Genomic DNA, 25860 nt, shown 5'->3' with positions numbered 1-25860 from the left:
CTGTTTTTTAGTGTAACTGATGGAGCAAATAATTTATCAAGGATAAAAATAATTTTGTGAAGATTTGCAGAAGCTGTGTTTAAGATTTTTGCCAAATAGAACCCAAGCAGGGAGTGAAGGATTAGACCCCATCTAATCCATTTGGTTTATCAAATCAGTGTATTCAATACTGAACTAAAACCCTAGGAGATATTTATTTTTAGCAGCTTGCCACACTGAGCATCCATTTGGCTTTACTCTAAGAATTACAATTTAGAAATCAGAGAAGAAACATATTTCCTGTTTGCAAGGTGTCATCACTAAAAAGATTCCATTACCCAAACAAAAAAATGTAATTATTTTTTGTCACTTTATGCCATGTTACTATTTTTATTACTATTTTAATAGTAAACATTGAGACTAGCATTTCATTGAGTCTAGCATTAATTTTAACATTTAAAAAGAAATTATATGAATGAAAATGATCATTTAGTGATGATGCCAGTGCACTCTGTTGGGTCGGAGATGAAGAAAGTGACTGTTTCTAATAGTTATTTCCATGTCAACATTATAGATGGAACTTTATAGCAATTTGGGAAAAAAAAAAAAAAAGGCCAGAGGGGCTACATCTATTCTGCCATTTAATTAAATTATTTGATCTATTAAATAGCCAGCAGAGCTCAGCTTTCTCACACATGACAATATTTGGGTTATTTGGACTTCCTAGTGGCATATTATCTTACATTTACACTGCTATGTATGTCTGCCTTAGAATAATAGTGAGTTCTTGGTCCAAAATTCACACAGTGACTGTCTTATTGCTGAGGGGTGAACAACTGTTCTGCTTCCCATTTCTGTAGACCTAAGGTATGATTTTATTTACACACACACACACACGTATATATACTTAGTTAAAATATATAATTTTTTTTCCCTTTCAAATTGCCTGACCTAATGTGGGAGTTGTTGCAGCCCAACTGCTGAAATAACTGTGGTATCTTTTTGAAAAAAAGGTTGAAGTTGTCCCTGTGGAATAAATCTATCATGTTAAATTGCAAAAGTATCTCCCTACACAGGGGGGTACCAGAAATGTTCTAGACCAGCTCAAATCCCTGTAATGTAGATGCCATGCAGTAGAAGTGCGCATACGTAAGTGCCTTGCTGTGATAGATCCTCAAGCTTTCTTGATGACCCTACCAAAGAACTCAAAGTAGTTATTCTTAAGTAGTGCATTTTCTATCCAGAAAACAACCAGTTTGGCAAAACCCAATCACCACCAGTAAAGAGCAACCATGTCATAACCTCTTTTACAGTGTGCTGAATGCTCTACCTGCAATTTGCGGAGTTTGCAGCAGTCAGATTTTCTAACAAAAACAGCTATCGTTTCCTTTCAGAATTTTTACAAGCTGGCACATTAACTAATTGAAGAAGCACCTCCAGTGCACACCAGCAGAGCAGCAGACCTCTCATAGCATTTCTTTTTCAAAGTTTTGTTATGCAATGGTTTAGGCAGCAATTTTTCTAAGTGGTAGAAAGCAGGATATAGAAGAATACTCAACTGCTCTCTTGGACTCCTCTGTATTCTGTGGCAATTTGAGGCTAGTGTCTTTAGGAAAACCACAAAGAAGCTAGAAAGATCCAGGAGGTGTACTGGAAAGTGTAATCTTTCTATTTCATACCCATAAGTCCTGCATCCCTATAAATCTGTCTGCAAAGTTATTTTCTTTCCCTTTCCCCTCCCTTTCTGCTCCTGGGAAGGATGAACAGGTTCTTACCTCTCTGGTGGGCAGTAAGACCTGGTCAGCCTTGGCAATGCTGCCAATTAGGCCTGGAGCAGCTTAACTGGGGCCTGGAGATGCCAAACTGACTTTTGTGCTTCAGCACAAATGGAGTGGTATGGAGGAGGGGCATAGAAGTCTGGGTCTTGATGGCCCAGGATAGAGGGAGGTTTGTGTGAAGCTTTGGCTTAATGAGCTTCTGTGCTAAGCCCAGGCTATGGATTTCTTTGTATTTTATATGCTTTGCTATGCTTTGTACGCCAGCACTATAGCACTGTAGTTTGTAAACAGCCTTTCCATTTAAACTTTCCAATACGATCCAATCCTTTGTGTGAGCAGTTTTCTTTTGCCCTGTTTTGGAAGAGGTAGAAGAGCAATCTGTCCCGCTCCAAACTGCGACATATTCACATAATATGCTACAGAACCTTGCCAAGTTTGTCAACTGCAAAAGCACAGCATGCAATGACAATGATCTAGGCTTTTTAGTGCACTGAGCTGAATTTCACTTCCAAACAAAATTTTGGCTGCATTCCTTAGTGAGTACAGGTTGTTCTCACATTGGCAGACTGTCCCATTCTCTCACTTACAACAATTTGATGGATTTTTAATTTCATGGGTTTGCTTGTTCCTACATGGGCACAGTTTATATAAATCAGCTCCAGACACCAACTCTAACATTGGAAAAGACAGTTCTCATTTTCTTAATTTAGGTTGTTATGCTGAAATTTTGTTTTTCTCTACTTTGCCTTTTTTTTGTGTGTGTGTGTGTGTGTGTGTCTTATTTGCAGTTAAGAGGATAATTTAAAACACCTTTTCCAAAACAATTTAAGTCTCTCAACTGTAGTTATCCTTTTTCTGATTCAACATTTATTAAAGTGCTAAGCTTGACATTACATAATTTGGTGAGAAATTTAACACTGGATTTCAGTGAATGCAAGATCAGAAAAAAAAACTTTGTCAGAAAAAAAAAAGCTATTCTTAAATAATGCAGCACTATTATATGCTATTAATCTTATATTCACATTATTCTTAATGTGTAAATATTATTGGTTTAAATAAAAAGTTATGGTTTGGTCAGATCTTCCCTGCCTTGAAACAATCAGACTGACCACAAGTTTTACAAGGAATTTGAATAGTAATATAAGTACTTAAATTACAAAAAAATACTACAGCACCAACCTGAGATTGAATCATAGAATCACTAAGGCTGGAAAAGACCTTTAAGATTATTGAGTCCAACCATAACCCAATTATCATGACCACTAAACCATACCCCGAAGTGCCAGACCTACACACTTCTTGAACACCTCCAGGGTTAGTGACTCCACCACCAACCTAGGCAGCCTATTCCAATGCCAGCCTCACTACAACCTCCTTTCAGGTAGTTGTAAAGAGTGTTAAGATCTCCCCTCAGCCTTCTCTTCACCGGACTAAACCTCAGCTCCTTCAGCTTTTCCTTACATGACATAACCTCCAAACCCCTCACCAGCCTCCTTGCTCTATTTTGGGCAGACTCCAGGAATTTAAATGTCTTTCCTATACTGTGGCACCCAGAACTGAACAAGATGAGGCCTCACCAGGGCCAAGTACAGGGGTACAATCACTTCCCACTTGCCGTATAAGAGGAGAATTGAAATTGTTATTTTTAAAGAACTCTTCAAGTTCATTTTATTGGTAAAATAAAGTCTTCAATAAAAATGCAATGCTAGAGTGTGGAATACATATAAAAACAAGAGGAACTTAGAGCTTAGCTGCATTTTCTGTCAGATACTATCTTAACCTGAAAGGATTATCTGATCAGCCTCTTCCATGGTGTAAAGAAAAAAATAAATTAATACCGGCTACACCTTTTGCAGGCATAGGAGTAAGACAAAGATGAATAGGGAAGTGATGGACAGGGGGCACAGTATACTAAGTTCCAGCTGGTATATCATGTCTGCTCATAGATATGGTGAAATAAACAGATTATAAAAAATAATCTATTTATTTTTTTCAAAGATCAGCAAAGTCAGGATAATTTTTTGGAAATACAATAAGGCTTTGCACCACAAGTGATATGAAAGCAGAAAGATTATTAAAATGTGGAATCTTATGTATTATACATTAGGTAGATCAAAGCCTCTCAGTGATAACAAGGCACCAACTGGTGGTTGCCACCTGTTTGGTCTCACTTGCAATGGGAATCTGTTAGGTGAAGCTGTATTAAAGGTTGTCAGTACATATTACATTTATGAACAGCTTACATTAAAAAACTTAAATTAGTCTTCTTTTACTCAAGAGATTTACTCATTATTTATCAGCACATATATTACTTTCCCAGTAAATGCAAAAAGGAAATTCTGTATAATTCAGGAAGGCTTCTGAAAACAAAAATTGCAGGTGAACGCTCTTACTTGAGGCACATCACAAGATTTCTTTGAATCAACGATAAAAAGACCTGAAAAGTATAAAATTTATATATATTTGAGATGTGGTTTTGGAAAGTGCTGAGCTGGTACCAAACTGAGCTCAGAGATGAAAGGCTGTGGCAAGCAGACTATCCAGGAAGACTGAAACCCTAGAGAACAGAGAAGGAGACAATTTCCTACATTTTTTGGTTGGTTGTCTCTTGTCTAATTTCTTCACAAAGAAGAGGAAAACTGTGACGTAAGGAAGTGTGTGGGTGCAAATGTCTAACAATTATTGGGAAGATCTAATGAAATTGAGGAAAGCTGAGAATCTGCAAGATGCAACAAGACAAGGCAAGGCAGCAACTTTTTTGGGGTTCTTGAAACGCTGCAGAACTGGTGAAACAGATGAGCAGAATTTCAGTCTGGAGATATCAGAGTAGCACTAGGCTCTTGGAACTTTAAATTGCTGTTTGTAGGGGATTAATTTACGTATAATGGAAAGAAAAGAAAGACTGAGTAATAGTCATAATGATCTGTTCAAGTCAGAGGAAATTTATTTTGGGTTTATGAAACTGGGGAAAAATGCTGGTAAATAATTTAAAAGCCTCCCATATAGGAGGTCTCTGAGCATTATATGTCACTGACCAAAGCCAGTGCTGGGACTGACATAGGAGAAAGGAATCCCATTGGCTGACTTGATCCCAAACAAAAAGTACCATCGTGAGACTATATAGAGGTAGTACCACCATAAGACTACACGGAAGTGAATTTGGTAAAGGATTCACACTGACAGACTTTTTCCCACTCCTTAGTTCTTGAATAGTAAACAAATGCCCCAGAGCAAAGCAATGCTAGGGGTTTTGAGCTCAGTTTTCTCAAAAGAAAATTGTGCAGATACAGATCCGTGTTTTGCCAGCAGCAAATGTTTATCCCACAGCACTTTGAGCACTAATGTGAAAACACGAAACATGAGAGAAAATGCTGAGAGCCAGATTCTTGTCCCTTTCAAGCTGCCAAAAATAAGAAGTCACTATGTTGAGATCAACGAGTGCACCTCGCAATCTGTGCAAGCTTCTTTTGGTGGAGAACTTGAATCCAGTTCCAAACTTCTGACAGTAAGTCCGCTGGGAGCCTAAACTGCCCCAACCATAACTTGGAATTCTCTGTAGGTTCTTCTGCACATTTCAAGATTGTTAAAGTGTGATGAAATATTCATTCCTCCCTCAGACTGGGAACAGGAGAAGAAATACTAGCATATGAAAGCAAGCTTTAACATGTAATGACTATATTAGTAAGGTTTTAATTGGGTTTGTGCCATAACGCAATTAAAACAGTGGAAAAGTCGATGAGTAAGGAATGCACAGGCGAAAACACTGGTCAAACGTGAAGATGTGAAATACTGTCTGCAATTGAACAGTCTTCTAAGTGTGTTAAATTTGAAGTATTATTATAGCAATATTAAAAGAATAGACACTTCCATTAACAGGCAGTAATTAAAAGAACAAATGAAGTGAGTTCACCTGTGGCCAGAAAGAAAATAACTTCATGGTTTTCATTTAGGATTCCAGTGATGTTTTATGTCAAAATAGCTCAATTTAGAAGTCTGAAGTTCAAATCAGTATTTGGAAATGGTGGTAAGCTCATCAGCAAGAGACCTTTATGAATCAGCTTTTTAACCTCTTAATTTTCTGGTGATACTCAAAGTTAACTGTAGAGGTAAAATGTGTTTTTCAACAACTGGGTCCTAGTGGCTAAAATGCTCTCACTGCAGAAATCTGGAAGAAATTTCATACTAAATGCTGAAGTAAAATTTAAAGATGTCTTTATTCCAAATTACTTGCACTAGAAGTTTATAGATGGAGAAATAAAAATGTGGTTTAGATTTAGTAGTTCTAACTCCTGTTTTTTATCTTTTATTCCTGTAATCATTGGCATTTTCAGCTACAAAACACGTAGTCTGTTACACCCAGGGAAATAGCTGCAAATCACCTATTTCCATTCTCCAGGGTTTTTGCAGCTTGAAGCTGGGTATGATTTTGGAGAAGGTTAATATACAAAAGAAAGCTGAGGATATTTGGTATGTTTGCTTCTGCTTCCAGAGTTCACTCTTTAGAAGGGAAACCTGAAACTAGTATAGCATCTCTGAAATCCATACTCATAGACCTGCATCTCCTCGTGTATTTTCAGACTAAATGCAGGAATACCTTTAAAGAAGAACAGCTTCAGTAACCTTTTCAAGAACTTGCACAAGCAGAAAGCATATATACATGTATTTGGGTTTACCCATTTTGGATAAATAAGAAACTGGCAATTTTTCTCTCATTTGCCAAAATACTGCTTAAAAGTCTCTCCCTGAATGAATAGAATCTGGAATGGAAAACAGTAATCTGTTACTTCCCAGAAATGGTCCCCCTGCCTGTCATTATTACAATTAACAACATTATAAAGCCTTTGCAACTTAGGTAAATCTTTTTAATGATAGCTCAATGCTTGTAAACAGCTAATAATATCAAAAGCTCTCCAAAGACTTCTCAGGTGATTAGAAAAGAGGTTGGACTAGATGATCTTTTACAGTCCCTTCCAACCCCTAACCTTCTGTGATTATTTGATGATTATGAAATTCAGTATTACAAGAACAGTGACTGGCTTGAGAGCAGCCCTGAAGAAAAGGACTTGGGGGTACTGTTGGGCGAGAAGCTCAGCATGAGCTGTCAGTGTATACTTGGCTGGAAGGCCAATCACATCCTGGGCTGCATCAAGAGAAGTGTGGCCAGCAGGTTGAGGGAGGTGATTCTCCCCTTCTACTCCACTCTGGTGAGACCCTACCTGGAGTACTGTGTCCAGTTCTGGAGTCCCTGTTATAAGAAAGATATGGACGTGCTGGAACACGTCTAAACAAAGGCCATGAAAATGATCAGAGGGCTCCTATGGAGACAGACTGAGAGATTTAGGGTTGTTCAGTCTGGAGAAGAGAAGGCTCTGAGGAGACCTTATTGTGGCCTTCCAGTATCTGAAGATACTACCAGAAAGCTGTGGAAGGACTTTTTAGGATGTTGGATAGTGATAGGACTAGGGGGAATGGAGCGAAACTAGAAGTGGGTAGATTCAGATTGGATGTCAGGAAGAAGTTCTTCACCATGAGGATGGTGAGACACTGGAACAGGTTGCCCAGGGAGGTGGTAGAAGCCTCATCCCTGGAGGTTTTTAAGGCCAGGCTGGATGTGGCTCTGAGCAACCTGATCTAGTGTGAGGTGTCCCTGCCCATGGCAGGGAGGGTTGGAACTGGATGATCTTTGAGGTCACTTTCAGCCCTGACAATTCTGTGATTCTATAAGAATCTAGTATTGACGTATTGACCTTTCTCAGATTTACCAAGAAGCTGGTTTAGACAGAATGCTAAACTCAAACCCTTTTAATTAAATGAAGACTGAATTCTGGATTCAGTGAAAATTATTCACTTTTTATGGAGCTCTGCTTTGCCACTGAATTTATCTAGGAAGATCAAATAGCAAAATTCTGCAAAATATTACAGTTCAGTATTAAGTGTCTTCACTACAGTAGGGGATGGAAGTCCAAAAGAAAGAAAATTAACTGCTTTAGCATGCTGAATCTCTCAGAAAGCATCTGACAGGCAGGCAAAAATGAAAACAGTAGGCTGAATCAGCACAAGGGAAAAATTAACTTGACCTAGCAAAAAGGTGCTTCTGGAAAAGAAAGAAAATAAGTGGCTGAACAAACAAACATGTAAGTAGATGTTTCAGAACCTAAAGCAATCTGCCTCTGTGTTAAAGCCTTCCAAGTGGCTGCACTATCATGGGCAGCTTTTGGTTAACTTGAGAATGATTTTCTTCAGGTACATTTGTAGTCACCATTTTTATGGGTTTTCCAATTCTGCAGATCTCACTAGCTGAAAAATTAATCAGTCCTACAAGGGCAGGTGCTAGCAGGGCAATCACTGTATAAAAATATGCCTCATTTATTAAAATACAGGAATATTTTTCATGAATGCTTTTACAAAGCACTAATATGTGTTTACTTGTTAAAAACTCTTCTCTGGAAAAAAATCTGCAAAATGAAGCATTTTAACATGATGAAGAGGAAGGGAGGAACCTTCCTGTGCCAAATTAAAACCGGAGACATAATGTTAGAGAACATTTAGTTACTTCTGATCTGTGCTCATTACTGAACAAGCCAGGATACATCAAACTACAGCAGTAGCCCTTTTTACTTACCTCCCCCTACTTCTTACTTACTTTCCTTAATGTCTTTCCCCTTGCTTTTCTTGCTGTCCTTCTTGTCTGCACAAAAAGTATTTATTTCTAGAGGACACCTACTGTTTCTTCTGTATTGATTGCATGCTTTTGCTTGAGTGTGTGAACAGGATGCCTCATGGTTCATTTAGGTGATGTGGTACTAAACTGTTTCTCAAACTGCAAAGTATTACTGCAACATGCTCCCAGGCATGCTTCTAGGCAATGATATTCTCTTTCAGAAAAAGAGTTGGCAACATCACCTCTTCCAAGAAAGGACATTGGAACAAACTCTACCTTCTCTCTTCTCTCCCCAATTCTAAACTGGGCAAGATAAGATGATATTCAAATATTGCCTCACTAAAGATGATGTGTACTCTTGCATTTCAATTCCTGAGGGAAAAAAACCCAGCAAAACCAACCAACCAAAAAAAAAAAAAAAACCAAACCACAACCCAAAAAAAGAATACACAAACTGCATCATTTCAACACCAAAACCAGCAGTGAGCAGATGCACACTCTCCTTGTTGGGGACTGACCATTTTTCATTGTGCATGCATCTTTTACAGATTCTCAGCAGAATCTGTTCCTTGGTACAGATTCTTGAGTCAAAGTGACAGACTTCATATAAAACTGTACTGTTAAGCAGCAGGCTGACAATGAATAAATGTCACTCAGGAGGTTAGACATACACAGCTGTAGAGATTGCGAAATTCAGCTTCTGTGCTGAAAAATAAACAGCCTCCCCAAAATGGGCAATTCTAGAGTAGTGACATCCACATCAATACCATAATCTCCCCTTAAACATATGGGGTTGAATCTTCGCTATTTATGAATGACATGTAAAGAATTTCTTTTTTTTTTTTTTTTTTTTTTTTTGGAAAGAAAAGCACAACACAACATTTGCTGTTGCCCTGAATACTAATGATGGCAGACTGTTGCTATGGCGATGCTAATTTTAACGCTTTTGCCTGTGGTCTTCATACGAACTGCCCGCTTTAACTTTTGCAAATGTCATTTACAAAATGAAAACCCATTAATGACTGGCGAGGGCACAATGTTCCACTTTAATTAGAATAATAAGGAATGCTGATGCACAAAGTACAGGTTTGTGAATTGCTACAAAGCCCACACTGTCAAAATTAATTACCACTGATGAGAATTTTGTTCTAATTTTTTTTCTTTCTTTCTTTCTTTCAAAGGAAGCTTTAGAATAATACAGCCATGGGTTGTCTTGGAGTTGAAAGCAGGCTCTCCTTTTAATATCAAGGTAGAATAAAGAAGTTCCCAAAGTTGACAGAATAGGAAAAGGTACAGCAGAGCTTTGAACTGTGACTGAGCCATGCTAAATGAACACCAATTCCAGTGCCAACCCTGCTGGGAAAAATAAAATACTTCTTAGAGAAATACACACTCAGAAAACTCAGTTAGGATTTCCAAAACAGAACTTGCAGTTTTGAAAAATTTAACAACACAAGTTGAGGACAAGAAATTGGGCAAGAAATTGAGGACAAGAATATGATTCTGGTTTGGTTTGGTGGTGTATTGTTATGATTTATGAATTGCCAGGTAGATATTTAGAAGAAACAGTCTAGACTCCAGTGGTAATCTCTTTTGTAGTGCACTAGGGCCTTGCAAATCATGAGAACACGTTCCTTGTGAAAAAGGGAAAAAGTCGCTACAGCCATTTCTAATTTGGGGCAATTATCTGAGCATGTAAAATAGGTGCTATGATGCTAAAGGCCTTTCAATAGGACTGACTGCAGTGAGGAGAACATCCTGCAATGAAAAAGCATCACAGGCAGCTGCCGAGAGTACATTATTCAGACTAATTGTTATTATTAAATATCTCCATTGTAGTCCTGCTTAAAGAACCTAATTTGGAGTTGAGGTCCATTGTATTGCATAGTGTATTAACAGAAAAGAATCTTGCCTTCTCTTGTGAAGAGCTGAGCTGGTGAAGGACTTGATTTGTCTTCATGCTGTAGCACTTTTTCAGTGTGAGCTCACTGGAAATGCGACTGGCATGAGGAGGAATAGCTATTAAAACATTTTTATAAATTCTCATTCAAGAGAGCCTATGCTTTAACAACCTAGTCAAACCTTCTTCCAGCAGCATTAATATGAAATCCATTCTCAATCTGTTAGTATGCTTTAGTGCTGGTTTAAAATAGCCTGGCCAATTTTGCCCTTGTCTTGATAGCTATTGGGAAGGCTACTGTACTCGCATACAGATCTGCACTCAAGATGACTGGATTTCCACTCTATTGTAGAAAACAGAACTACAGCAAACCAAAGATTTGACTGAGAATGGGAGGTGGTTGAGTCACCAACCCTGGATGTGTTTAAAGGTTGTTTAGACGTGGTGCTTGGGGATATGGTTTAGGGGTGAATTTTGTAGAGCAGGGTTATTGGTTGACTTGGTGATCCCAAGGGTCTTCTCCAACCTGAATGTTTCTGTGATTCTGTGGTTCTGTCTGCTGAGTCTGATTTTAACTGTAAGTTGGGTTTTTTTGTTTCGTTGTTTTTTTTGCTAGTGTTGCATTTCCTCAGAACTCATTTTCCTCTTGCTGCTTGGTACATGCTTGGTTGGAATTTGTAGAGCAAAGAATTTTTAATAAATATGGAGCTGATGTGTGTTAAACTGACACTGTAAACTAAGTTAGGCAGCTTCCCAATATTATAAGGCTACAGAGGTTTGGGATTTATGAAATTAATGAGATTTCTGAAATAAAGAAGAGAATTTGAGATAACCATCTCCCAGAAAATTGTTACTAAACCTCGTTACCAAGACAATTAGCTTTTTATAGTTCGATCTCCAAGCTCCTCATTCAAGAAAAAGGTATTTCTGGCAATGTCAGCCAGTCCATACCAGCACTGGTGAACAAAGAATTTGGGGAGGTTAAGATAATGGAGCCTGCTGACATGGGGACTTCTGTGGCATCTAGATCACCTCAGTCTTTGTGACAGGTCAGATAACTGGATAATAAAGGAATACTGTTGTCGTTCTTTAAAAGTCTCTATTAATCTACATGAACAGGTAGAATGGGAAAGGTATCTGCCTTTTGTGCAGAGCTAGGGTCAAACTGATACTGTGTTAAGTAACCAAGCACCAAAAATGATCCAAAATGTACTCTGATGGACAGAAAGGCAGTGCTACAAACAGCTTTGAGGTTCTTCTCACATATTTCTTCATTCTTGCAACAAAATATTCTAGGCTAGTATATTTGATTTTATACGTACTGGTAATACAGTGAACACGAGGATCTTTTAATGAGCAGGTAATGGCTGAGGCTGAATTAGATTACTGCTAATCAGTGACTGAATACTAAGTAAAAATCTCAGAAGAAGACGACAATTTTAAGGAGAAATCCTGTTGTTGCAGGAAAAGGAGATTAAATGTTTTAAGTACAAGTGACATTAAATGTGTAAGTGGGCATAAAGTGCATGTAGTAGACTGAAAGGATAGCTACCCAAGGCAGAAAAAACATTGTGTAAAGTGATGAAAATGTCATCAGGGAAACACTGAGGTTTGAAAGAAAACATCTATTTCGGTCTTTTTGGGCTTGGGACTTAGAAACAATCTAATGAGGAACACTATAAAGAAAACAGGAAAGAAATCTGTGATTAACAAGTTGCTTTTAGAAGTTGTCAGCACAACTAAATAGAATAAATCTCTGAAAGCAGAGGTGCTGGGCTTGCTATAGGCCTATGCCCAGGGACTGAAGACTAAGAGCAGTGCTAAATAAGAAAAGAGGGTGGTGGGCTGGAGGCAGAATGGGAGGACTGGGTCTGAAAAGGGATCATTAGAAGGCAAGAGGAAGATGCAGAACAACTAAATGGTAAATTATGACAAGGCAAAGCCTGATGACAGGCCAAGAAAAGACAAGAAAGGACAGTGGGAAGATGGTTTGTTGGTGGAATAACCTAGAAGAATGTGAACATTGAAAAGATTCTTGGAGCTGGACAACAGGAAATTGTTAGTGACCTTATTAAGAGCTGTTTTAGTGAGAAAAGACTACAGAAGCTAGAGAAGACAGGGCAGAAAAAAAAACATGGACTGGAACCAGACATGAATTCCAGGAAAAAAAGAGGTCAATGCTCTGGATACTGAACAGTGTCAGAGGAGACATTTGGTAGTTTTTTTGTTTTTATTATTTTTATCATCAAGAACAGTCCTGATGGAAAAGAATCCCATGTAAGGAAATAAGTAACAGATAAATTTCAAAGAAAATGCATCACTAGAAATCTAAAGTTTTAAACAGGTCATTTTGATATGCCTCTGATGTTTAAGGGACTGAAGAAGAAGTTAAGCAAATAGGCTTGTTCTCTAACATCCAGCTATTTGATGTTCTACTTGTCATTCTTGTTTTGAAATATACTAGCTGCAACTGATCAAGAAACTTGCCATGACCTCAAAGGAAACTTGTTTCAAACAAGACTTTTCTGCTTCAAACCATGTCATTAAACTCTATTTCCCTCACTGTGACAAGTGCTTTGAGTTGTTACTGCTGCACATTAGTACAACATAAGCATGGCAAATATGCTTCCTGTGTCAGGAACAGGCCATATGGTTGTCATTGGTTGAATTTTCCTTCCCTCTCTGTTTTTTTTTTTTTTTTTTTTGTCCAGTTTCTAAAGAGAAATCATAGAAATCACAGAAACATTCAGGTTGGAAAAGACCTCCAAGATCACCAAGTCCCACTGATAACCCTACTCTACAAGGTTCACCCCTAAACCATATCCCCAAGCATCACATCCCAACGACCTTTAAACACATCCAGGGTTGGTGACTCAACCACCTCCTTGGGCAGCACATTCCAATGCCTGACCACTCTTGCTGTGAAATATTTTTTCCTAATGTCCAGTCTAAACCTACCCAGTCACAGCATGAGGCCATTCCCTCTTGTTCTATCACTAATTATCTGTGAGATCAGCACCAGCTTCTCTACAATGTCCTTTCAAGTAGTTGTAGAGAGTGGTGAGGTCTCCCCTCAGCCTCCTCTTTTCCAAACTAAACAGCTCCAGCTCCCTCAATCACTCCTCATAAGATTTATTCTCCAGGCTTACAAACTTAAAAAACCCAAACCCAAACCCTACAAACACACTGAAATTGAAGATCATTCAATGTGGGTAGGTTGGTATAAGTTTAGTTCAGGAAAAAGGTTTCATCTAGACACAACAAAATTCAGAGCTGTCTAATGTTCTTTTCAGTCATCTCAAACTACTGAATATGGCTGTCACTAGAGCCAGCTTTTCTTTTGTGCTTCACATCAAATGCAATTATGAAAATCATGGGGTTTCTTTTCACAAAACATACAGTAATTTTCAAAATATAATTGCAAGTTCTCTTTATCTCCTGAAAATATCAATGTGAGGTTTATATTATTAAAAAAAAAAATCAAATATAGGTTTGGGCTGGTGAATATATCTCTTATATGACTTACATATGAAGTCCAGTTACAGAGGTGAGTTTAATATTTTAAACTGCTTAATTTCAGAAAGAGTTTTTAGTGAGCCTGAACTAGCATTGTCTTACAAAAGACACACTGAATATCAACATGGTGTCCTGAAGGCAAACTTGATGTTCAATGATTATGTTTTTTATAATCAAGATTCAGCAAAACACAGCAATAAAAAAAAAATTAAAAATTGAACACCACTGCTGTAGCTGAAAGCTGATAAACACAGAGAAAAATAGTTCATATGAGAAGTTCTCATATACTAATGAAATTTGCTCAGTAAAACTGGCAACTGCAGTATGAATGGAGCTGGTCATAAAATGGAAGGAGAGGATGCTTTTGAGCGCAAAGCTAAAGGAAATGTAAATTAATGACATGCAAAACTGTAATCAGGATGCTAGAAAACATATAAATGTAGGCTTGTTTACACCAGAGCTTTTCTAAGTTTAGCTGTTTAATCACATTTATCAAAGTCAGTATACGATTTACAGATTTCAGGGATTTTCAGCAAACATAGTTAAAAAACTCTCAGTGAGAAGAATTTTGCTTTAAACACATTCCTTAACTCTTTGGACAGAGGTAGCACCAGGAGTAATAGACTACATATATGTGCACATAATATATTATTTTGACTTTAAGACTCCTATCAAATTTCCGTTTTTGAGCATTCAGGTGAAGTTTTAGTTGTCTGTGAGTTTACATCATCTTGTTACTGTCTCTATGGTTGTACCTGGAACTAAATTAGACACAGATTTCCTTAGGGACATTTACAGTCTTGTCTACAGCTGTGATCTACTTACTACTGCTGCTGTTGTCGTTGGTAGCATCTGCAATTGCTTTAACTTTTTCTGTGGTTTTTAAAAGATGTGTAGGTGAGGTCAGCCAGTGTTGCCATTGATGAAGTGCTAAGAACAACTAAGAAGAATTAAATTGAAGAGGAAATAGTAGATAAAAATCATCGATCTGTGAGTATGGGCACACACTGATTTTCTAATGAAGGTGCAGCTTTTCTGTGTTTCAATGTGCAGTAGAGTCCATTAGGTTTTGGTTACATTCTTTACAGCATTAAAACGTGTTATCAGTTGGCTTATAGAACCTCCAGACTGGCAGACAGTGAACTGGAAAACACTGCGTGGAAACAAAACTTATTTTAGTATTTCAGTATTTTTATCCACTTGAAAGTTAATACCTTTTTCTCTCCCTCAGGTTTGTTTATTCTGCATTTCAGGTCACATCAGCTAAAATACTGAAACAAACCCATGTATGACCATGGATTGTTTAATTTCCATGTCCTTGAGATGCTTACAGGCTATTTCCTGCTGCAAAGGTCTCTCCCAGTTATGAGCTAAGTAGCAAACCTGTATCCCAACTACAAATGCTTTGGGCTGTGATTAAAATCTTAACATGGTGTTCCATGTTAGTGATATAGGTGAGATAAGTATGAAGTCATCTGTGCCCAAGTCAAACACAGTAGTTTTACAGCTACCCCTTTAAATTTTAACTTCATGCCTAGCAATTTTTCTTAGTATGCTTCAAGCAGGATGACATGACCCTCAAGCATTGAGTTTTACAAGATTTTCTGCAACAATAATAACAGATTTTAAGCAAAAAAAAAAATGGAATTAACTTTGTTGAAAAAGAAGCACAGATAAATGTTATGTTTGCCCCTCCTATATAAGCTCTGCAGTAGAACAGAAAAAAGCATCTTGAAAAGGAAAACCAGGAAATGGGTACATATTGAAATTCAAAACAGCAATCTGGTCTATTTACTAGCTAGATATCTTAGGCCTTTTTGCTCCATTTAATTGTTAAAATAATAGGAAGGTTTCTAGCAGATATCTAGATAAATACAGAACACCTGAATAAGACTGAATTATAATAGCTTTAGATATTTAGATTCTTTTACAACCTTTATCTATAGTAAGAAAATTAAAATATGAATGTTAATTCCCTCATTAATTTACCATAGAATTTCATTAACATATTTGCACATTCACAGCATGAAGTGTGAAGCACTGAAGTGAAAAATGAAACTCGTAACAACAACATATTTGTAACAACCTTCATTCTTAGTAATTTTTTGCTGCATTGAGTGAGTTTCTGTCTCTTTCAACCCCCTGACCTAAAATTTACATACAGCATATATGCAAACAAATTTTGGCCCTGGTGGAAAAGAGGACCTAGACACACAGAGTGGGTATGTTTAGGTAGCAAAGCTTGATTTCTACCACTACTCACTAGGCTGTAGACACCATTTGGTGACTGTGCTAAGCTGGTTATGGAAAGAATGCTGCTCAATAACGACTCTCTGTTGTGTTTTACCATAATCTCATTTTCTGAACTCAATTACCATGGAAAAAACATGAATACTTGTCTCATCAAAACTACTTGAAAGAAAAGCAATTCATTCAGAGATATTGTGATGATTTTTTTTTATAGTTTGTTTTTCTTGTATCATCTAGCCATAGATCTCCTAATATAATTTTATTTTCTGAGGAATACTTGAAATTCAAAGCAAATATGCAACATGCAAGAGACTACCAAGCCTATATATCATATTTGAAATTGTAATTTATCTTCTAAAGTTCAACTTCTCAATCAGAAAATGAGAAGTAAAATGAATATAGATGATTTGATCATTCCTAACCTATTTGTTAGACTTTTAACCTAAGACTAAATGCAGTCTTACTGATACTTATGCAGTTCTCAATTTTATGTTTGTCTTAGAATCTATGATTCTTAGGCATAATATATACAACAAATTAGTTCTCAGGATTAGAATGGTCTGGCTATAAGGGACTTCCAAAGGTCATCTAGTTCGACCTCCCCACAGTCAGCAGGGACATCCCCAACTCGATCAGGTTGCCCAGGGTCTCGTTGAGCCTCAGCTTGAATATCTCCAGGGAAGGAGCCTCAACCACCTCCCTGGGCAATCTGTTCCAGTGTTCCACCACCCTCATAGTAAAGAACTTGTTCCTAACATCCAATCTAAATCTACTCTTCTCCAGTTTGAAGCCACTGCCCCTCATCCTATCACTGCAGGCCTCCTAGAGCCTCCTCTTCTCCAGGCTGAACACCCCCAGCTCCCTCAGCCTATCCTTGTAGCAGAGGTGCTCCAACCCACTGATCATTCTTGTGGCCCTCCTCTGGACCTGCTCCATCAGGTCCATGTCCTTCCTATATTGACGGCTCCAGACCTGTAGACTGTACTCCAGAGCAGAGTAAAATGGCAGAATCAGCAAAATGGCAAAAGGTCTAAATATAAGCATATCACAGAACTGATGTGCAGCTAATATCTGACAAGAAAAAAAAAAATCCCTGGAAGGGATTCAATAAGGAGAAAAACTAGTCAAAGAATTCAGTTATGATTCAGTAAGTAAAGAGCAAACAAATTGCTCAGGACAGGAAATGTGCCAAGGCAGGTGGAGAATATTTTGAAAAATAGGAATTTATTGCAGTCTGAAGGAGAAACAGCAACTTAGAAGGTCAGAGAAAGAACAAATGCAAGATATTCAGCAGCTTCAGTGAGTTCATTTTGGAAAAAAAGGTCAATAGTGGCCTTGATAGACAGACCACTTAGAGAAACAGAAACCACCCAGCTGATATGTCTCAGTGATAGGATTCTTGAATTCTGAGTCTTCTCTTGATTGTTGCCAATATGAGCACATTCCAGAACCTACCAGACTGCGCATCCATAGCAAATGCACTTGGTGATGCAAACTGCACATGTCCACATCCACTACGTTTTTCATTTGGATTGAAACGTGCAGTATAATATTAATTACAGTACTGCCTTATATTAAACTCAGATCATAGAATGGTTTTTGTTGGAAAGGACCTTAAGGGCCATCTAGTTTCAAACACCCTGTCATGGGTAGAGACACTTTCCACTATATCAGGTTGCTTAAAGCCTATCCAAGCTACCCCCGAGGAATCCCAGGGACCGGGAATGTACTTCTCTGGGCAACTTGTTCTGGTGTCTCCCTTCTTCCTTACATCTAATCTAAATCTACCCCCTTTCAGTTTAAAGCCATTATCTCTTGCCCTATCACTACAAGTGCTTGTAAAAAGTCCCTCACCAGCTTTCTTGCAGGTCCCCTTTAGCTACTGAAATACTGTGAAGAAGACCAAAAAAAAAAAAAAAAAAAAAAAAAAAAAAAAAAAAAAAAAAAGACAGAGTAGGTGAAGAGAGACCAATTCAATTCTGAGTCCCTTATTATATAGATTAATTTTTTTCTCACATGGAACGAGGAAATAATTTGCTTATTTGTGGAGTTAGCTGCATCAGAAGAGACATTGAACCAAGGGCAATGCAGAAAACAGATGTGGCAAGCAGAACTATGGAGAAGCTGTCAGTCTTTGGAGGAAACAAAGGAGTTTATAGCAAGGCTTCTTGCTATAACAAGAATATGTAAAAAATCTGAGATATTGTTCCCCATTTCCTTGAAGATTTCATTGGACAGTTGTCAGAGGCTGTCTTTTCTTTGTCTGTCATCTAAATTAAGTATGTAATTGATCTTTAAAAAAAGAAATGTCTGACAGGCAAATCTTTCTATTTTTTTCCCCTTAATGTGTCTAATCTTTTCAAGTTCAAAGCATTCCACTGGAAATCAAACATAATTCCTATTTTTGAATTCTGCTCATTAAGCACACAATGTTTAAAACATGGGCTTGAAGTACATGGCAATGAATTTTAGCTATCAGGAGCAGCTGTAAAATCTACTTTTTTTATGGAAGATGTGGCATACACTCTATAAAACAGGACCATATACTATAGATGTCATTCAACTTTGTAAAAATTATATTGGCTAGGTCAATTTTGTATTCATTTAATTCAGCTGCTAAATGTAGCCAGGCTACATTTAATAACTGAAGCAAAATGGATCACATAGAAAAATAGCAAAAAAGTAAAATTCAAGCAAAAATCACATTCAGATTACAATAAATATAACCATTTTAGTTACAATAAAGGTAACTTAAGGTTATATAATTGTCTTCTATTACTCTATAAAGAGATGCACTCCTTGCACAGTATAAAAAGTTTACTTCTCATGATGTTGCCTGTGAAAATAGTTCATTTATTACTCCTCTAGCATTACATCTGGAAAACAACGAGTAGATGAATTTAATGCATTTAAAATGTTGATAAGTTCCTTTTAATCTAGAATTCTCTTACCCAGCTCATTACCTGCATAACACACTTTAAGTTTTAACCTGCACAGATATGATCCCTGCTCTAGTTAACCTGTCTGTAGTGCTGAATGCTTAGTGCTCGTTGTGAAAGTCTGTACTGAATTAACTTGACAACAAAAATGTATTATCACCTTAAATATGAGCACTGTCATACCAAGAGGACCAAGTTCTGTAAGTGCCCAAGGAAGCTGCTGGATGCTCTCCACAGCAGGCACTACATACAGGCTGTTAGGGTAGGAAAGCACATGGTTTGTGTCAATTGCTGCCCCTAATGAAAGGCTACAGCCCTGCCCCCAGCCCCTGCACCAGCTAGGAAATGATAAAATTGCTGCTGAGCACTTATAATTCATTTCAAACCAAATTAAATCCCCTTCAGTTACTTTGCATGTGAGGGCAGTAACTCCCTGCTGACAGATGGTAACGAGGAGCAGAACCACAGTATCTTCCCCAAGTGCTCTTGCTCAGTCAGCGGGAACACATCTGTTTATAACCTTTGCTTTCATTTTAAAGGTAGTTAAATTTCTCATTTATTTACAGGCTGAGCATAAATTTTCGTGACAAGTTTTGGAACCAAGGCTTCACAGCCCTACACACGCTAAAGAAAAACGCTGCGCTTGAGCAAGCCTTTAAGAAACATCAGGTATTTAATTTAGGGGTTTTGTGCTAGACAGAGGGAGAATTTATATCACATAAAGGTAGACTGAAAAAGATTATACTTTTTCTTTCCTTCACAGTATTTTTGCCTTTTTATATGGAGAGTTCATTCTTGAAAGAGCAGAATAGCTGTGCTTTTAAGAAGCCAAAATAATACCTTTTTGTTACTTGGTAGATAGGTCACCTGTCAGCCACACACATGTTTTTCATAGCTTGCTCACAGCTTCACTCACTACATATACAGAACCATACACTCTTTATTTATAGTTCTCCATGTCTCTCTGCTTCCTGTGACAGATATTTTGTACTTGCTTTTGTGTCTTGTTCTGCAGAAGAAACAATTAACCCAAATGAGTTTACCACAACAGCAACTCTTCGCTTTATTTTATCTTAGTAGAATTTAATTCAGAGTGATTTATCCCATCTCTAAGTTGGAAAAAATAAAAGAATCATGGCTTTAGTCTGTTTGCTTTTACAATAAAAACTCAGGGTTCTTAGCTTTCCTTTCACTGTTGAAGTTCTGCATGGTTAAACAACAATTAAAAGTGAGATTAAAAATTAAGACAACAAAAAAGTATGTTTATAGAAACTGTCCTGTCAGATCTCCAGGATGAAGTATGGAAAGATTGCAGAAGCTAAAACTAATAAAAAATGCATGTCACAAGCTGCTACATTTAATGTGAGCCAAATATTCTCACAATAAACTACAGAAAAGGAAGACAGTAAGCAAGTGGAGATGTGTACTCCTCGGAGTTAACTCATTGCATAGCTAATTTCTATAGATAAATTCATATGGATCTTCTCAAGGAGTCAAATCTATGCTCCTGAGAATCCAGCAGGACAAAGTTCAGTGAACTGCTGTAATCTGTGTAAGAAAATAAGCTTGGCTGGGAAATAACTTGGAAGGCTTCCTTTGTGGGAAGTACTGAGATGAAAGGCCACTGTAATTTTGCAGAAGCATTTTAAATCCTTCAAAAGAATGGGCACAGCAAGAGGGTGAGAAGACAGACACTATTAACTGGCAAGCTGGTTACACAGAGGAAGAATAGCGTCAAAGATCGTACAGATATAGTAGTCACACCTACTATATTTCAGCACACTATGATGGCAGGACTAATGAATACTTTTTATAGAAAAGAAAGTACGTTGCAAGCTTCAATCCAACTCTTCCTCCTTGCTCCAAAGCAACAGGGACCTCCTAGCACTGGGTAATGGTCATGTTTCCTCAGCAGCACAGCATAAGCCATACACAGAGAGATGCAAACATGATTCAGAGTACAGCTGCTTGATGTCCCCTCAGGAGGATGGACACTGAAAAGAACTCAGGTTGTGCTCCAAGCTTCTTCTGGTGTTGCAAAATCCAAAGCAGACATTTGATTTGCTGGCCATTGCTGCTTTGGAGCAGCTCCTCTCTCTGTTTGATTGGAAGGTAAGAACGTGCACATGTATGCATGCACGCTCACAAACCCTTTCAGCATGAGATGAGCTCTGTTAAAACGTGATGTAACTTGAATTATGATGTTAAATTTGCACCTTGCCTACCTTCATTATCTGGTTTGGTGATTTTTTTTTTTCCTTTTTTTTTTAGAATTTGAGACTTTTTTATCTTTTGACGTGTATTCAGTAGTCTTCGTAAAGTGCATTTTTTCCATTTGCTTTTCAGATTTGAGGAACAGTAATTGACTGCTTTGCCTTCTAAAAACTTCAATTTAGAAGTTTTAATGAATACCTAATATGTTTTTAAAGAGTACAGACATGCCTGTGCCTGCTTCTGAATTCCCATTGTCTGGTTGCACTCCAGTAAGAGTAGGACCAAAGAACAGGACCGATTAAACTGAAAACTATTTTTTTCAAATATTCCTCTCCTTTTTTAATCTAATAAAAACTTTAAATTCTCTGCTAGATACAAATAATATATCAAGGGAGAAAAAAGATCAAAAAGAAAATTGTTGGATAAAATATGGCTTTGAGAAATTTTACATCTTTTAACGAGGAGCTAAAACAGAGAGGTTATTCACTCAGCAGCACCTTGTGCTCTGGGCAAGTGTTCAGTATCCAGACAACAAGGTCCACTTGCTTTTTGGGAAGCCAAGAATTCATTTGCTGTCATGGAGCACACACATCTGATTTCTCAGTTCACTGAGGAAGAGAAAGGTGTGGCTGAACTGCTGGCCTAGCTTGTCATCTCCATAAGGAGGGAAGCACAGAAATGAGTGGAAGGAAATCCACCAGAATGCAGCATCTGGTGCAGGGAAGTTAGTTTGCAATTTTCATGAGGCTGACTGTAGGCCAGGAGACTACAAAATAGCAAAGACTGGGAATAGCTGAAACAGGTTGTGTACTGTTCATAATTGTATTTTCAATCGCAATGATGCCCACACCAATACAATTAAAAAGAAAAAAATTGGTGTCAATAATCTCAAGAAAGAATGATGGAAGTGATAGCTTTAGAGGCAACTAGATGCTAGAGTCTAATCAAATGTATAAAAATGAAACTTTAAACAGTGAAATCACGAGGCTTGAAGATGCCTAGCAGTAAGTAAACATCGCTGCTGAAGATTTAGCAGTAAATACTGCCTGAATTATGGACCTATCAAATGTTATGTCACTGCAAACATGAAAATGATGAGATAAAATGGTTAAGCATCAAGGGGAAACCACATAAAATGAAAAACAATAAAATGTGTAGCAAATCTGGTTAACAAAGGAGTCTAGCACCTACACTCACATCAACGAGAGAAAATGATGTAGACATGAAGAGACTGCTGTAACTGCTTAGTCTCCATTGGAGGCTCTTTGAGAGAATTTACAACTGATGGAAGAACAATAGGTAAAAGAAGAAAAGATGTGCTAAGTTAAAAAAGCTCAAATGGTACAGAAAATTATTGAATTGTGTGTAACTATGAAATGTTGAGTGATGAGAATGAATGAAAAGAAAAATTACTTAGGAGAGGGGAATTACTTAGGAGAAGGGAACAGATGTAACAGATCACTAAGGCTCATTAAAACTTGACTGGTTTGTTTTACATCTCAAGGACAGCAAGTTTATCTGTAAAAGATGTGGCTGCATTCAAATTTAAGCTACTAATGCTACAAAAAAATTCTTTAAGGATATTGAGGTGTTTTCTAAAGTGAACAAAACAAATGTATTCCTTGGAATTTGTAAGTGGCCTAGAAGAGAAGACAAAAAACTATTACAGATTAAGAAAGAGCACCACTGACCCTTTCAGAGTCAACTGTTACTCAAGGCTGCTGGATGTGAGTAGCAGAGAGTTGTGGAAAGCAGAGCTTGAAGTGCATCTTGTGCCTACACTGAGAATTGCCAAGGCATCTCTCCCCTGACTGGCAAGTCATGCCATGAGAAAGAGAAAAGGAGATCTTTTTACTTTACTGTAGTGCTGCTTACATGCCAGGGCATTGCCTTGCTTCCCAGAATTTGTCCCCTCCTCTTTGATAGAGCTTTCCAATTTCTTGCAGCTATTTCATTATTCATAGCCAAATACAAACATCCCCAAAATGACAAATTTAATGCAACAGTAAACCAACTTTACCAGGTATAATTGTACTTCTGAACTGCACTACAGGCAGTTTTCATCATGCATAACTCAAATGCTTGTTCTGAAGCTTTGTAGCTGTTCACCCTTGTTACAGAAGTTGCAACTTAAGTGCCACTGCAAATGCTACCTGCAACGAGCTGGCTTCAGCCACACTATCTGAGTTTGCAAAGTGTGTTGGGAATACAGAGGATAAAATAACAAATAAATGAAGAGGATCCAGGTGAGTATGTGTATTTAACAACACATATTTCAGTTACTCCACTAGTCTTTATCACAGGTATCACATCACCTGTTTCCTTCACAGGTTATATATAAGTAGTTTAAGGCATATATTATAGATAGTACAGAATTAAAAAAGAGGAAGGGAAAATGATTTAAAACTTCTTTCCTATGTGCTGTGTAGTGGCTCTGTTTAGGGCACTAGGAGCAGGTGTTTCTAAATTGTTGATTGCTAAAAGTTTCTTCTCATTTATTATGCATACACATTTTTTTTTAAGCAAACTAGCACAATTGGGAACTAACCTCTAAAAGAATAGTTCAGAGGGACTAATTTTTCCCTTGTCATTCCCCAACTACAGACTTTACCAAGTGCTGTCCTTAAAGGAATTCATGGCATAAAATACATGCATTGCTAGGTTAAAAAGTGTATCCCATTCCCATCTGCAATTCAGAATGATTTCTTTTGAATTTTGCAAAACCTGCTAGACATCATCTTCAGTGGGCAATGGCACAAATTAAACTATAATCCAGATACCCCAAAGCTTTACTTAGTTTGCAAGTGATTTACAGTAGCATGAAACCAAACAACTTACAAAGCAACGCATCCTACTGTGGTTTTAAATAGCTAGAACAATTATGTGAAATTTATCACACGCTTCACTCCTTTTTGTTGTTGTTGTTGTTGTTGTTGTTTGTTCTTCCCATTTAGACACGATAGGAGCACTTTAGGATAATCTAAGAAAATTGGTAACTATCCTTTTAAATGACAAATGGAAATAGCTGGAATGAATTACTATTTATACTCACTTGATATAATACGGCACTTTGTTTGGTGAGATTGCCCTCTCCCAGGGGCCTTGGACAGAAGCTGTTAACAACAAACAAACAAATAAATAAATAACTGCACAGATACATTCATACATACAAACATACCTAGAAGAAAAACATGGAGGTCAAGTTCAAACCAAACAGGAAAGACAACGTTAATCTCTAGGATTCCAATTTTACACTCGACCACTCTGAGACCAGTTTTGTTTGCTCAGTTGTCCGTGAAGGCAGGAAGGATTAACCTGCTGTCCTGAAATTTCTGGCCTAATCTGAGAGAAATTAAACTCATTCAGTTGCAAAGATAGGTACAAAAAAAAAAAAAAAAAAAAAAAAAGCTCTCCTGGACTACTAAGCTTACAGAACAGATAAGAAGCAGAGCAAGCATTCTATCTTCCTGGTATATTTATTTGTAGGGCTCCTCCTGCCAACGTGTTTGGGTTTCCTTCCATTTCTGTCCTCGTGTGGTGAATGCTTAAATGCTTTCCATCCTTCAGAATTATGCACTTGTTTTATTTGGAGTGAGCTTACACTGAAAGACCACCTAAGGATTTTGTTTGTCCTCTTGTTGACCTGTTCTAAATGGAGAAGAATTTTATTTTTATTTCTCTGCATTGCTAAGTGTGTCTCAGTGGCTTCCAATAACAACAAATAGTGGAGAAAATGACAGCGAGATCACAAGAAATAGAGAGGAAATGCCTGGCATACATTAAATGTTCACATCAACTTACAATGTAATGAAAATATCTTATAACAAAGTTTTTATACAACTTGTTCTCAAAACAATTGTAAACAATTTACTTTTTTTTAAATTAGGGACAGAGATAACATAGTTTAGGCCATCTGAAAGATAATTATTTTATTAAGATTTTGTTATCCCATCAAAAGCAGTAGGGCCAAGAATTTTATTTTTTAACAAAATTATTAAAAAATAAAAATATATGAAAAGTGATGTAGTGGGGGAAAAATAAAAGCCTATTTGCTTCACCTACTGTAACTCTTCTTTTTAGTGACCCCTGCTGTTCACAAAGGAAAAGGATTACTGTGAAGACAACTACTAATTAGATGCCTAATTGTTTGTGTTTGAGTATCTTCTTTCCTTCTGTTATTCAAAATATATACTTCAAAAATGCCACTCCCCAGTTGCAGCTACTTTGACAAAGTCAACAAATCACCGTACATACAAAGGAAAAAATGACCAATATACACAGTTCATGTATGTTGTACCAGAATTGTTAATCAGATTCACAGATGCCAGTCTGAAGAGTGAAATATATTGCTCCTCTCATGCCCACCTGCTGGAGTGTGGACGAGAGTTGGAGGAAAGATGTGAACCATTCCTATAAAAAGGGCTGTATGGGGAAGCCCTGCTATTTTGGAAGGGTTGCAGGAACAGGAGATGTGAAGAAATGCTGCAAGAAGCCTAGGGACTTCACAAAGGGGAGGTAAATCAGATAATCAGACAGCAGCAGTGGAAGAAGCTGGAGCCATTCTAGAAACCTGCAAGCAGACCTCACAAAGGGAAAGTAAATCAGAAAGAAACAGAGGAAGAA

At 37.5% G+C, this 25860-nt stretch overlaps 1 protein-coding gene across 3 annotated transcripts in view; it reads right to left on the bottom strand.

The window, feature by feature from the left end:
- Positions 1 to 25860, bottom strand: part of DMD (dystrophin) — an 851798-nt gene that overhangs the window by 103302 nt on the left and 722636 nt on the right. For all 3 annotated transcript variants that reach the window (XM_054391265.1, XM_054391273.1, XM_054391280.1), the window contains one exon: positions 24290 to 24350. In XM_054391265.1, coding sequence (XP_054247240.1) covers positions 24290 to 24350 — 61 coding nt within the window. The remainder of the gene's footprint in view (positions 1 to 24289; positions 24351 to 25860) is intronic.

This window comes from Indicator indicator, chromosome 1 (assembly GCF_027791375.1).
Source record: "Indicator indicator isolate 239-I01 chromosome 1, UM_Iind_1.1, whole genome shotgun sequence".
Classification (NCBI taxonomy): Eukaryota; Metazoa; Chordata; class Aves; order Piciformes; family Indicatoridae; genus Indicator; species Indicator indicator.
The sequence above is the reverse complement of the archived record's forward strand: the minus strand, read 5'-3'. Positions and strand labels throughout refer to the sequence as shown.